This window comes from Chrysemys picta, chromosome 3 (genome assembly GCF_011386835.1).
Source record: "Chrysemys picta bellii isolate R12L10 chromosome 3, ASM1138683v2, whole genome shotgun sequence".
Classification (NCBI taxonomy): Eukaryota; Metazoa; Chordata; order Testudines; family Emydidae; genus Chrysemys; species Chrysemys picta.
In genome coordinates, this window is record NC_088793.1 from 149555124 (window position 1) to 149569901 (window position 14778).

At 44.2% G+C, this 14778-nt stretch overlaps 1 protein-coding gene across 1 annotated transcript in view; it reads left to right on the top strand.

Moving 5' to 3' along the window:
* Positions 1 to 14778, top strand: part of DNAH8 (dynein axonemal heavy chain 8) — a 595636-nt gene that overhangs the window by 10282 nt on the left and 570576 nt on the right. The window contains exon 2 of the mRNA XM_065589982.1: positions 10538 to 11082. Coding sequence (XP_065446054.1) covers positions 10546 to 11082 — 537 coding nt within the window. The 5' untranslated portion in view covers positions 10538 to 10545. The remainder of the gene's footprint in view (positions 1 to 10537; positions 11083 to 14778) is intronic.

Genomic DNA, 14778 nt, shown 5'->3' on the forward strand with positions numbered 1-14778 from the left:
GCTGCTACTGATAGCTCATCTCAATTGATTGGCCTCTTACAATTGGTATGCGTACTTCCACCTTTTCATGTTCTCTGTATGTATAAATATCTTCTGTCTGTGTGTTCCACTCTATGCATCTGAAGAAGTGAGCTGCAGCCCACAAAAGCTTATGCTCAAATAAATTTGTTAGTTTCTAAGGTGCCACAAGTACTCCTGTTCTTTTTGCGGATACAGACTAACACGGCTGCTACTTTGAAACAGTTTATATTGGCTACTGACCATCTGCAGAAAGGTCAATAGTAAATAGTTCAGGGAGTGCATTTTGATAGGAAAATTTCAGTCCAAAAATTTAGACCAATTCTGATCACTAAAGCATCATAAGCATTTATAAGGCCATACTATCATTTATAATCAGGCTTCTCTACCTCACTCTGGCAATGTAAAGGAGCCTTAACTCTTTTACACCTGTTGTATGCTCCTGAGGGAATTCACTAAGAATGGAAACAAGTCACTAAGATCAATGGGAACAACTAAGTAGGCAGGCTGCTACATTATGCTCTGCCTGATGGGACAGAGCCTGCCTCGCGCCTACTTCCAAACATCCCAAAGCCCTCCCCCTCCACACTGGGCCTGCTGCAATAGCGAATGAGAGGTATAGTGTCTATCTTGCTTGCACACACGCCCCACAGTGGTGATTAACATCTCCCCGTGCATGTACAGCCCCCACCCTGCACTGATTTACATCTGTGCCAGCTGCTCTTGGCTGCCGGGCAGAGGCACATGACCACTCTTGCAGCTTCCCTTTGATTCCCCTCAGAAGTCATTTTTCTGCAGGAAAGCAAAGAAATCTGTGGAGGATATGAATGCTGTGCCCACACATTGATGCAGAATTCCCCTAGGAGTAATGTGCATATGGGTCATACTGATGACTGTAGGACAAAGGTGTAATGCTTGTACCAATCTACTCTACCAGACTTTGTAGTTTGAAGTCAATGGGACTTATGCTCCTAAATCACTTAGGTACTTTGCAAAAATCCCACTGTAAGGTGCCTATATATGGGCACCGGAGCCTAACTTTAGTCTCCTGTTTTTGAAAGATTTGGCCTAGAAAATTTTGATATAAAAGTTGACAATAACTTTGTCAATGTATTGAAAGCTTAAGTACGTTTTCATTGTTAACACTGGAGCAATGATGTCTTGAAGTGACAAAGATTTTGTCCCCTTGTAGCAGGCTTCACCCAGAGGTCAGGAGGCCTGGTGGGCAGTCCATGGTTCAGCAGTCCTCATCATCCTGGAATGGCTTTGCTGTGTGGTCTGTTGGCCCGGCATTTGCGCTAAAGTCTTCATACCCCGGTGCTCCATGAGTTCTCCTGGCTGGAGGGGAGTGGTGAGGGAGATTGTGGAGAGAGAGGGCCCAGATCCCCAAGTCCCAGCCTGTAGGGAAGGGGTGAGGAGTGTCTCAATTACCTTTTCCCGATACACTAGACTAGCCTTCCCTGGACTGCTTCCTACCTCCCCTCTCTTTCAGTTTGCAGTGCTCTTGCCCTCCCAGTGGAGAGTTCCTAATAGGGCTCAGTAGTTCAGATAATCACATGGGTATTCCACAGCCCACTTCTCAGTGTGCAGTTATTTTCCCTTTGCAGGGAAAAGGGTGAGACCCCTGGCCTCCCAGTTGGGTCTTACCATAGCCAGCCCAGATCCTTTACCTGTAGATCACTCTGTCCCAGAAACTGCAAACTGGCTTCCTCCCAATCAAGACAGCCTCTCCTTCACTCTCTCCCTGCTTGATTGACAGAGTCCCCTTTTAAGCAGATCTTCCATTTGGAGCATGCCCCACAGCCAGTTAGGGAAGGGGCCTCTTGGCCCCGTACTGCCCATTTACTTGTTAGCCTTTGTGTGGGGTCTATAAACCTCATCACACCCTAAGAGAAGTTTTAAATAAAAATATAGTTTTATTTTCTGATGTTGCAATCTCCTATGCACATGCTTAATTTGAGTGCTGTAAAGTCATGGTCCTCCTTAAATGTGTGCAGGATCAGGTCCTTAATTTTCAATATTGTTTTTTGCCTATAGCAGTTTTGTATAATTAAAATAAGATCCTACCAGTAGTGGAGTGTTTTTAAAAACCAGCAATTATAATTTAGTAAATTATACATTTTAATCGAAATTTGCAGTGGCACACATTTTCAAATTAGTTTTACAAGGCCTTAACTTAATTAAAAAAAAAAGACATTGATTTAAATCAGTTTTGTCACAATCTGCTTTACCAGTTGTCATTAGAATAGGTTGGTTATTGTATATCTTATGGAAGAGATAGTGTTGAACCTCCTCTCTTAGGTGAAAATGAGGCAAAGTGGTTACAACTTAAGTATTTTACAGTTTCAGCAATGTTTTCCATTATTCCTGGAGTATCTAATTTTTTGAGTGAAGGATACATGAGTACTGCAGCACGTGTAATGAGTTCCAGATTTACCTTATTATTTTAATTTGAGATTTTTTTTCTTCCTCTTCGTCACATTTGCAGCTTTGTGACTAAGTTGTCCATGTGTCATTTGAGTTTTTATTCAGTTATAGGTTTTATTGCTAATTCTATCAAATGCTGATCAGTGAAGACTCAGCATTTATGTGTCAAAAATGTTTATTCCAAACATACAACCTGTAAGGTAGTCGCGGCTCTCTCCCTATCCGTCAGGGGGAGAGACCACACCCTCTTTGCTACGACAATTCTGGACTCCTTCGGTTCAGGGGGAAATTAGATCACAGTTAGTGTCCCAGGCCTGCAGTCAGACTGAGCAGTGATAAGTTTATAGGCCCAGAGCCCTGAATCAGGGCGAGGCGACACACAGTTAATGGCTCTGGCTTGTGGTCTGGGAGAGCAGCAACGAGTCTATCTGCCCAGACCCTAAATCAGGGCAGGGCAGTAATCCAGTAGGGGCTCTGACCTACAGTGAATCTGGGAGAGCAATATAGAGTCTATTCCTGCAGGCCCTCAATCAGGGCAGGGCAGCACTCAGTTCAGGTAAGGGGCTCTGGCCTGCAGTCAGGCAGAGCAACAGTGGGGAGATTAGCTCTCTGGTGTGAGAGTCAGCAAACCATCTGCCATCCTGCTTTAGGGGGGAGCCAGACTAATGCAGGCCTCCTCACCACAAAGTGGGGAGGATTCCACCCTGACAGTGAGGTGGCAGGGGGACACAGGCCCTCCCACTCTACTGTGTCCTAGCCCAGGGCCCTAACAGTGGTAGAGTGGTCTGCCCCTGGGTCAGTGGGAAAATCTGACCACAACATGCTGGCCAGCTTGCTGTCGGTCACACAGCCAAACCCTATTCGGCTTCCCTGGGCTCCTTCCTACACTCTCAGTTCAGGACAGGTAACTGAGTTCCGGGGTTGTCGTCGGTCTCGCTCGGGTAAACAGCAAATGGCAGCCCGAATAGCTCCTTGGTGTCTGGCAGTTCTGGTCATCCTTCCGGGTCTCTGGCACTGTACTAGCTTTCATCAGGTCTGGGCTCTAGCAGCAGGGGAAAGACATTCTGCTCCTCTGGCCACTCTGCCCCAATAAGCTAGGGGGCCAGCCTTTTATAGTTCCTCTTCCTGCCCAGCCACTGTGCTTCCGACAGGGTGGCCGCGGGTATCCCAGTTCTGCCCAGCAGGGGGCGGTTGCAGCTCTCTCCCCGTCCATCAGGGAGGGAGGCAACGCCCGCTCGCGACACACCCTATATTTTGATTTCACATGATTTCCATGATTAATGGACATTGTGAATATTGCTCCACGAATCAAGACTCAGTAAGAGTTTTCTCCTCCAGGAATAGTGCACATGCTGTTTAATCTCATCATAGACTGAATCCAGCAATCTTTCAGTAAATGTGCACATACTTTATTTTAAGCACAAGAGTAGACCCAGTGCAGTCCATGGGACTACTCACATGCTTAAAGTTAAGTAAAAGCATAAGTTGTTTGCAAGATAGTCGTCAGTGAGGTTGTCAAAATCCCCAAATTAGCTGCAACTCTGATCCTCATGGTCTCCTCCAGGGCACCCCACCTAGGTCTCAGGCCTCCAGCCATCAACTGTCTCAGACCAGGGCCTTAGGTTGCAGATCTCTGCAATTCGTTATGATTTTGCCTACAGTTCTGATCTCTCAGGGTAATGACAGGGTTATCCAGTGATCAGTCCGCTTTCATAAAGCAAAGTATTATTTATTCAAAAAAAGTGTTTCAGAAAAAAACAAACATTTATAGGCATCCTTAGCTTATCAGGTGTTCACCCATCTTCCACCTGGAGATCCTGGTAGGGCTAAAATACTTGAGGTCCTCCCACAGAGCCTGTTTCTGTTGATCACAGTCTCATGCCTGTCAGTTCTAGATGGTGTCTCTCCCTAGATCAGGGCTGTTATTTTTATAAAATTTGAAGTTTCTTTTCTGCTTTTTCCTAAGGGGGTGAAACTTCTATTGTATGTTTGAATATAATAAGGCATGATGTCAAATAACTAACTCAGCTGAAGTTTTATTTAAGTATGACAGTCTATCAGTAGTTAATACAGTGCTATACAGAAAGGAAAACATGTTCCCTACTCTCTGTATTGGAGAAGTGATGGGAGCTTATTTCAGTTCACTCCTAACTTCCCAAGCTCTTTATATACTAGTTTAGAACACAGAAAACCCTTTCTCATGCTATTTTTGCAGAGTGGTTTTGCTGACATTAGTTTATTTTGAATTCTGTTTTGCTGGTGCTAATCAATAAATTAATGACATCTGTAACCATTTTTAGCTGTTAATGACTTAGACATTAATCAGTGATTTCCTGTTACATTGATTACAGAACACATCTGCTTTATCAAATATTCCTTGTCCATTTTGGTCAATTACTAATTTTATCAGTTACAGTGTAGTTATGAGTATCCCTTATCAATTACACCATTTTGTCCTTTACAGCATACATCTATAACACTGCTCTACAGCCAAAATGCTTCTGAAATAAATGTAGTCAAACTTTACTAATTCTGGGTCACTGAGAATGAAAATGATGCTTAAAATTGTTGATTGGCTCTAGTTTTCAAGATATGCTATTGGGTCAGTATATACGACCCTTGACTTGGGAATGGCGGAGGATAAGTGAGTTATAAAGGGAAGGGATCTCAATTTGAACCAGAAATGACTAAAATACGTCTTTGACTGGATCTATGAATAAATCTATGACTGGGTTTGGACAGTACTTGCTTTTTAGGCAAAACAATGAGTGATGCAATCTGAAGCTGGTATTGTGTCATACATGATATGAATTGCATCATGTTAGTCCTAGAAGTCATGGATGATGCATACATCACTCTGCTGAGCAAATTGCCCTATATCAGCTCTAGAAACCATACAGTGTCGTGCTCTCTTATTTGTCAGTGTTTGATTTTGCAACGGGACACATTTCTGTTTAGCCAAAGTGAGCAGAGATGCCTCGTACTTGTGTGAACAGTGCAGATAACTTCTGCTATGTTTGTGGTGAAGTGACTTTTGCATCACAAAAGCGCAGTATAACCACTATGGTTAAGAAAGCCTATCACCTTTATTTTGGCTGCAAAATTGGAGATCAGGACAAGAGGTGGGCCCCACACATATGCTGCAACACTTGTGCAACAAATCTTGGCCAGGGGTTGAACAGGAAAAGGAAATCTATGCCTTTTGCAGTGCCAATGATTTGGAGAGAGCCAACAGATCATACCAGCAATTGTTACTTCTGCATGGTGCCTCCAGTTGGGAAAGGTGTGTCAAAGAAGAAAAAGTGGACTGTGCATTATCCAAACATTCCATCAGCTATACGCCCAGTACCCCACGGAGAAGGACTGCCGGTTCCTGATGCACCAGAATCATTCTCACTTGAGTCAGATGAGGAAGAGGAAGAGGATGAAACTTCTGGTCCTGAACCATCAATGTCACAGGACCCACATTTTCTCCCATCCTCCTCCTCTGAACCACACCTCATAACACAAGGTGAACTGAATGACCTTGTCAGGAATTTGGAACTACCCAAGAGTAAGGCAGAGCTGTTGGGCTCCAGACTACAGCAGTGGAATCTCCATGTTCCGTGACCGTCAAAAGGATCTTGTCCCATTCTTCTTCATGGAAGGTGATCTTGTAGCCTGCAACAACATCGATGGTGTGATGGCAGCCCTCAACGTCGTTCACGATCCAGATGAGTGGAGACTGTTCATTGATTCATCGAAGACGAGTCTTAAAGCTGTTTTACTGCATAATGGCAATGTTTTGCCATCAATTCCAGTTGGTCATGCAGTCCATATGAAGGAAACCTATGACAACATGAAACAACTTTTGAGGTGCATAAACTATGACCAACATCAGTGGCAGCTTTGTGGCGATTTGAAGGTTGTTGCTCTCTTGCTTGGTCTGCAGACTGGATACACAAAGTACTGCTGTTTTCTCTGCGAATGGGATAGTCGTGCAAGAGATTCCCACTACATCAAGAAAGATTGGCCACTCCGACAGTCATTGGAGCCTGGGAGGAAAAGTGTTCAGCATCCACCGCTTGTTGAATCAAGGAAGATTTTGTTACCACCCTTACACATCAAGCTGGGTCTGATGAAGAACTTTGTCAAGGCCATTGACAAAACACAAGCAGTTTTCAAGTACCTCCGTGGAAAATTTCCAACATTAAGTGAAGCTAAGATAAAGGAAGGTGTCTTTGTTGGTCCTCAGATTCGTGAACTTCTTCGAGATGATGCATTTGACCAAGCACTGCGTGGCAAGGAAAAGACGGCATGGAAAGCCTTCCAGTTAGTGGCAATAAATTTTCTCGGAAACAACCAGGCAGACAACTACTGGTTGTTGGTGGAAAACCTCCTCAAGGCATACAAAAGCCTTGGTTGCAACATGTCACTAAAGATACATTTTTTGCACTCTCATCTAGATTTTTTTCCACCGAACTGCGGAGCAGTGAGCGACGAGCACGGCGAGCGATTTCACCAGGACATTGCGACAATGGAGAAATGCTATCAGAGGAAATGGAGCCCATCAATGCTTGCAGACTATTGCTGGACAGTGACAAGAGATGCTCCATTTAATGAATACAAGAAACAAGCCAAGAAGCGCCGAGTAGACACTGAATAGGACTAAACTATGTACATAATCATTTTTTGCCTTTTGTTTCATAATAAATTTTATTTATATAACCCCTTTGCTGATTTTTAAAGTGTTACATAAACAGGACAGGTGAAATATTATCATGTAAAGCAACCAGAAACACATGAAAAGACCTAGGTTTACAATTTATGATTAAAACTCTACTATCTACACAATATACATAGACATAAAATGTAAAAACTTAAATATCTTAGAAACAGTAGCCAATCAGTTGTTTTAATTGTCATATTTGAATTCAGCACATCAAAATACATAATAAATAGCACATTTTATCTCTGAAGCAGACGACTTCTCAAAAATTGTAGACCAGTGTAACAGGCATTCCTTTATATGCTATGTGTGTTTAAAGAAAAGAGATTTAAAATATGACCTATTGCCCCATGAAGCTTTTTTCATAGTATCTGCTTTATTTATTTGATATGCTAAAAGCACCTTTTGATAGATTTTTGTTTTATTAATCACAGAAAACACCTGTTCCATATCAGTTACAACTGGTCCCTTTCTGGCCATTTGGTCTAAGTCAGCTAAGTCAGAGTGAAAAACAAAGTGGATAATTAAGTACAGTCCTACTGGTTACAGACATTTTCGTGAACACTAGTTTAACACAAAGCACTAGAGTTAACTAAAGTTCATTTTAGGTTAATCTTAAATACAAAGAATTATGAACACAAGGCATAGTGGGACTTTGGTTCACTAACAAAGAATCAAAACGTTAGAGTAGGTTGGGTCATTTACTGTATTGTTTCAGTACTGGAGATTTGCATTCATTATCCTCCATTTTCAGTAGTTTCTGTAGAAAGCATTCTTTATTTTATCCATTTAAGGAGGAATGCAATCACTACTAACAAGCCCATAAAGATACATGTCATATTTATAAAATGAAAACAATAGTGTTTAAATATTCAATGATTTCATATAATCTGTTATAGAGTCAAGACCAGGGATCAGCAACCTTTGGCACGCGGCCCGTCAGGGAAATCCGCTGTTGGGCCGGGCCGGTCTGTTTACCTGCAGCGTCCACAGGTTCTGCCAATCGCAGCTCCCACTGGCTGTGGTTCACCGTTCCAGGCCAATGGGGGCTGTGGGAAGCGGCGGCCAGCACATCCCTTGTCCCGTGCCGCTTCCCGCAGCCCCTATTGTCCTGGAACGGCAGACCACAGCCAGTGGGAGCTACGATTGGCTGAATCTGTGGACGCTGCAGATAAACAGAACGTCCTGGCCCGACAGTGGATTTCCCTGATGGGCCGCATGCCAAAGGTTGCCGATCCCTGGTCAAGACCTTTAACATAAGGGAATTTGGTTCACAAGTAAAAAAGTAATTTGAAAAATGACAAAAATACATTTTAATTAGAGTAAACCAAGTTGCTTGCTTGTTACTTTACTTCATTTGTCCAGCTATACTAGCTCAAATTAATTTTACTTTATTTGAGATATTAAAATGAAAAAGGTGCTTATCTTATAGTCTGAGCATCTCTACCAATGAATTAAAAATGTAACAAGAAATACTACAATAACCCCACAAATTAGAATAGAGCCATACAATTCAAATGCATAAATTAAATTCTTTACCTCCCAAGACAGAATGAACGCAACTGTCAAGTTAAAAGCTTAGCACCCAAATTGGTGTAAAAGGGCTATCAATCAATATTCTCTGGACAGCTCTACATAAATTTTGAAACCCAGTCACTCTGCAATAGTTGATACATTATTAATGAAAAACTTCTAATTTTCATAAGCATTTAAAAATAGACAAATTCAAGTGAAATAGATAAACTGCTCTGATTTTCATTGTAACTCAAAAATGAAAGGCAGTAACAGCAGCATTTATGAACAATTATAAATTTTTAAGGTTAAATATTTTTCCAAATTCAGTGAAAAGTTTAGCATTTCTTACTAAAAGATCCAGAATATTCAGAATGACTGACTGAAACAGCATCTTCAATTTCATTCTTAGTATCAGCAGCACAATTTTCAGAATGTTATTTTAGACTTGCCACCACATCTTTGTCGCACTTTTTACATCATGCATGTAATCCTTTCTTAACATTGGCAACGCTAAAGAGTTTCTTCAGAATATTTCCAGATGAGATCCTTGTTGCAACCAGGAGACATTGTCCATTTTCACACTAAATATCTAGTACTATAACTTTATATAATAAAATTGTAAAAATTAAACATTTTTCTGCAAAAATGTATATAAAAAGTAACTTATTCCTAGCTATGCCCTGACCTTGCAAGCACTTATGTATGTGAGTACTCCTATTGACTACAGTGGAGCTACTTTTGCATAAAGTTACTGACATGCATAAATGCTTGTGGGCGGAGGCCCTTAGGGCTTGGTCCAAAAGCCAATTGAAGTCAATGGGAGTCTTTGGTGTGTGTGTGTGTGTGTGTTATAAACTGATGGATCCCGTTGCTTTGATGGATGAGTGTTCAGCCAGTATTAACTTAAGTTCTGGATTTATTTGTTTTTATGGCTTCTCACATGGGAAGCTCAGCCAATCCTGGATTTGCAGATGCAGTTACATGTCTTGCAAGTGTAGTCTTACTGAGAGAAGGGTTTGAGGCATTGTCCTTAAGACATTCTCTCTTCTTCTGCAAAGACCTTACACACTACTCCTCAAACATGGACATGGCCTCATGTTACAGGTCTCTTCATATGGATCTGTCCAGAGCAATTTATTAACCAGGTTTTAATGTCCATCTTGCATACTTTGAGGTTGGCCTTCAAGGTGTTTTTGTATCTGAGGATTGGTTGACTTTAGAGTGGATTCCCATGCTCAGTTGGCTGTAGAACACCACTTTTGATATATGGGAAGTCTCTATGTGGACCAAATGTCTGACCCAGCGAAGTTAAGCTCCGATGAGCATACTCTTGATGCCAGGAATTTGGCACCTCTCAAGGACTTAAGTGCTGGGTCCTGCCACTTGATGTTGCAGATGGATCTTAGGCAGCAAAGGTGCCTTTAATTTACAAATTAAAGTATCCAATATAAATTTTAAAAAGTTTATTTAATTTTTTAAAAAAATCATTAATTTTTATTCACCCTGATATTTACAGGTAATCTGATACAGGGTAGAATAAAAGGCTATAATATTATATTTTAATCAATTCCAAATTGTTTAAAATACATAGTAAAACATTACTGAAAAATAAATATAAATAGTTGGAAAATACTTTTTAAAATTGTCAATAATCAGATTCATGTAATGTTTGTGTTGAAGAAATTTATATAAGTTCCATAATAGGTTATCTTTAACAACTTTGAGAGTACTTGATAGAAATATTAGGATTGTGCATTTGGTGAATGAGTTTAGAGGCCTACTACATTTTTCCCCTACTCTCACTTGAGGATATAATTAAAGGAGTTTCTAAAGCACTGTTACAGTAAGTGAATTGTTTGTAAATTGCAGGCTTCGAGATGGAGGAGGTGCCAGGGGATCAGATGGAAAGCCCAAACACTAGAGAGGAAGCTGGGCCCGGCCCCGATCCGCCAGAGGAAGCTGGGCCCGGCCCCGATCCGCCAGAGGAAGCTGGGCCCGGCCCCGATCCGCCAGAGGAAGCTGGGCCCGGCCCCGATCCGCCAGAGGAAGCTGGGCCCGGCCCCGTTCCGCCAGAGGAAGCTGGGCCCGGCCCCGATCCGCCAGAGGAAGCTGGGCCCGGCCCCGTTCCGCCAGAGGAAGCTGGGCCCGGCCCCGTTCCGCCAGAGGAAGCTGGGCCCGGCCCCCTTTCGCCAGAGGAAGCTGGGCCCGGCCCCGTTCCGCCAGAGGAAGCTGGGCCCGGCCCCCTTTCGCCAGAGGAAGCTGGGCCCGGCCCCGTTGCTCGTTCTCGACAAGTGACATCTCTCCGCTCTCCCCTAGAGTCTTTTAGCCCTTCTCTGAGTAACCGCAGGATGTCTAAATTTCGCCGGAGCACTAGTGGAGTTCAATCCCTACAAGAAACTTTAAAAGAAAAACAGGTTTAGTATCAAATATTACATCTATAACAATGTAGTTTTCTCTCTCAACTATCTGTTTCTTTTCTCAATTTATTATATCAATTTTTGTTAGGAAGATCTGCCTATTAGAATGTGGTTGACTTTCTCTTGAAATAGTTTTTTGCAATATTTTCTTTTTTTAATTGTAAAGTAATGAATAAAAAGTGCAAAAAACATTCACAAATAATGTATACAGATATATACTTGCGGGGACAGTTTGGCTCTTACAGACATATCAGCCTGGGTGCAGTCAAGGAGCACCCTGCCTGCTCTTGGAGCTGGGCTATATAAAAAGGAAAAGGAGGCTGAGTAAGGAAGGGGGGACAAGAAGCAATGGTGGTGGCTACAGGTTGTAGGCTCACTCAGGCACCAGGACACTAGCTTGACCTAGGCCTCTAGAGACTTATTTTCTGACTGAGGACTTGTTTACACAATGGGGTAATGTGCTTTACAGGAGTGTGATTTCCAAAGCACACTAACATGTTGTGCATTAATTGGTCTGATTAGATCCTGCTGGTAGTCTTTAATGTAGTACTGTTCAAAACAATAGTATGTTAAAGTGCACTAGGGAACCTTGAGTGCACACCAGCAGGGTCTACAAGAATTAATAAATATGGAACATGCTAGTGAACTTTAGAAATCACACCCCCTGTACAGCGCATTAACCCACTGTGTAGATAAGCCCTAAGTTTGGTTGCTCTGAGGTAAAGGCCTTATGAACTTGGTTAAGCTCTCCTTCACTAACATGATGCCTAAAGAAAAGGGAGAAAGCCAGCCTGCCTCTCGCAACAATAAGAAAACTAGGAACTCTGCAAGCTGGGGTTGGTTTGGAGGCCTTCTTAAAGAGGACATAATTTTTTTTTGTTGGTTTGGTTTTGATCCCTTCTTGGATCCTGTATACAGATATTTTGTGTTTGCTCATCCTTGACATTCCCTCAAAGTTGACTTGTGTATTTCAGTGGTTATTTTTATTTTGTTTTGCAAGTTATGGCACTGTAGGTGCTCCACTTCAGGTGTGCATGCATCCCAGTGTGCCTTTGATTTTCTGTGGTTCCCATTTGGGCCCATGCATGCATTCTACAGATCCTCAGGCCCTGTACCAAGAGCTGCATGGGCGAACTACCCTTAATTCCGTCTCAACTGCCTTTGGCCTGAGTTGGGAAGTCGAGCATATCAACTTCATTTAGATATCGGCAGTTAGTTAGCTAAACGTAGTTTCCTTAGTTGTTTTCTTAGCTCAGTTTAGTCATAGTATTTAGTTTGCGGGTTTGTTTGTTTTCCTGTCTGAAGAGTTCTGGACTTTGATGCTTCTGGGTTATGCTGGGATCCCCAGGTTTTAAGCACTGTCTTTCCTGCTGGAAAGCTATCCTGGTTAATGGTGGACACTCTCAGTGCCTTCATTGTTTGGGAGACACCCATATACCAACCAAGTGTAAGATTTCCTCCTTCAAGAGAAGATCTTGTAAAAACTGGGACCATAACATTTAAATCTGTTAATGGTGGAGCAAACCCTAAGTCTAGTCTCCAATTCAGGTTCTAAGAACCCCCCTGTGGACTGGCCTCTGTGCATACTTAGTGCCCTGTCTTGTGTGTGGGTCCTGGTCACCGAGAGCCTTGAGGAATACAGCTTCAGGTACCCCATCTGTCTCTGGGTCAAAGTCACCAAAAACATTGAGGGATACAGTGGTACCAAGAGCGCTGTACAGTAAGACTGGGTACTGACAAAAGGAGCAGGAGTGGTAGGTCTGCTATTAAGAAATCTTGGTCACCAACTGAAAAGAATGTTCTGAAGACCTCAGGTCCTAGTAGGAGTGCTATTGCGACTCCAGGTGGTTCTGATACTATGAGACTGTCCAAGGCTTCTATAAAAGTCACTCTTCCACTAAGTAGAATTCAGTACCAAAGACTTTGCTGGCATCAGGTGGTCATGTCTGTTTTAGTAGACATTCCTCTTGAAAAAACTCTGAACTAGCAGACTTTTCTATACCTTTGGTACCAACACTGGTATCCCACACTGCAACGTCAGTACCACCTGAGCTTGACTATGGATGTACTTATTCAAAGCATTCAGTGTCAACAGCACTGACACTTTCTGGACAGATCTGTGATTTGGTACTGATGCTGGCCTCCACAGGATACTCCTGCGGGAATTCTGCACCACTGTGCAAGTGCAGAATTAATATCCCCCACAGATTTTACTCTTTCCCCACAGATAAATTGAATCACGTGCCCCTGCTGGGCTGTGGTCCAGGGGTAGAGCGTCTGGTTCAGGCATCGGGAGCAGCTGGGAGAGATGTAAATCACTGCCTCAGGAGGCAGGGCTGGGCTCCCTCTGTTCCTTTCACTTGCTATTGCAGTGCATCCACGGAGGGGCAGGGCTGGGGGCGCCCCGGCCGGTGGCTCCTACCATGTGGTGGGCTCCAGCTGATAGTTCCACTGGGTTGTGGGAGGGATGGGGACAGGGTTTGGGCACAGAGCTGCAACCTGGACTTCAGTACATACTTTCTCCAAGCACTATGCTTTGGGTCATGTCTTTTGCTTAGATGCTGCAGCTGTCAATGCAGTTCTGTGTTCAGTATTAGGCTTGGTCTACACTAACCCCCCAAATCGAACTAAGGTACGCAACTTCGGCTACGTGAATAATGTAGCTGAAGTTCGAAGTACCTTAGTTCGATCTTACCTCGGTCCACACGCGGCAGGCAGGCTCCCCCGTCAACTCCGCGGTACTCCTCTCGCCGAGCTGGAGTACCGCAGTCGACGGCGAGCACTTCCGGGTTCGACTTATCGCGTCCAGACAAGACGCAATAAGTCGAACCCAGAAGTTCGATTGCCAGCCGCCGAACTAGCGGCTGGGTATAGACGTACCCTTAGACTCTGCATCTAAGCTCCTTCCATCCTGGGAGATACTTCTCAGGAGTCACCTGAAGTGGAGCACCCAGAGGGACACACGTCTTGGAGAACTCCAGTCAAGGGTGGCAGAGCCTGCCCCAAAGTGGGTGGGGAGGCAGAGCCAGGGCCCCCCACCCCTCCTCTTCCGCCAAGGCCCTGCCCCTGGCCAAGCCAGAAGCCAGAGTGGGCCGGGAGCTGTGGACCCTCCACCTGCCTGGGGTGGATGGGTCAAGAGCAGCACTGTCTGTGTCCCCACCCCACAGCCTCCCACCCAGAGCAAGAGGGTCTGTGGCTCCCCACAGCTGCCTGCAAGACTCTTACCATGGCTGGGCTGCAGCCCTCCAGCCGGAGCCGGGTCCAGGTAAGAGCCACATGCGGTGCGTGGGCAGCTGTGGGAGCCGCGGACCCTCCTACCCTGGGTGGGGCGTCTCGGGGGCAGGGACATGGGTCAGGGGCTGCTCTCAACCCCCCCCAACCCAGGCAGGTGGAGGGTCTGTGGCACGGCGACTCTCAGCTACCCGGGCTCCCTGGTCCAGCTCCCCGGGCTCCCTGGTCCAGCTCCGGGTCATGGGGAGGCCTTGGGGAAGAGGAGGGGCGGATCCCTGCCAAAAAGTGGATGGGCCAAGCCTATACACTTTTAAAAAGTGGGAGGGCCATGGCCCTCTGCCCCCCCCATTCCGGCACCACTGACTCCAGTTACTACACAAGCTGAGTAACCTCCCCGTCTTTTAACCTATGAAAATATAGTTTATTTTTAAAGAGTAATTCGGGGAGTTTCACATAAACAGC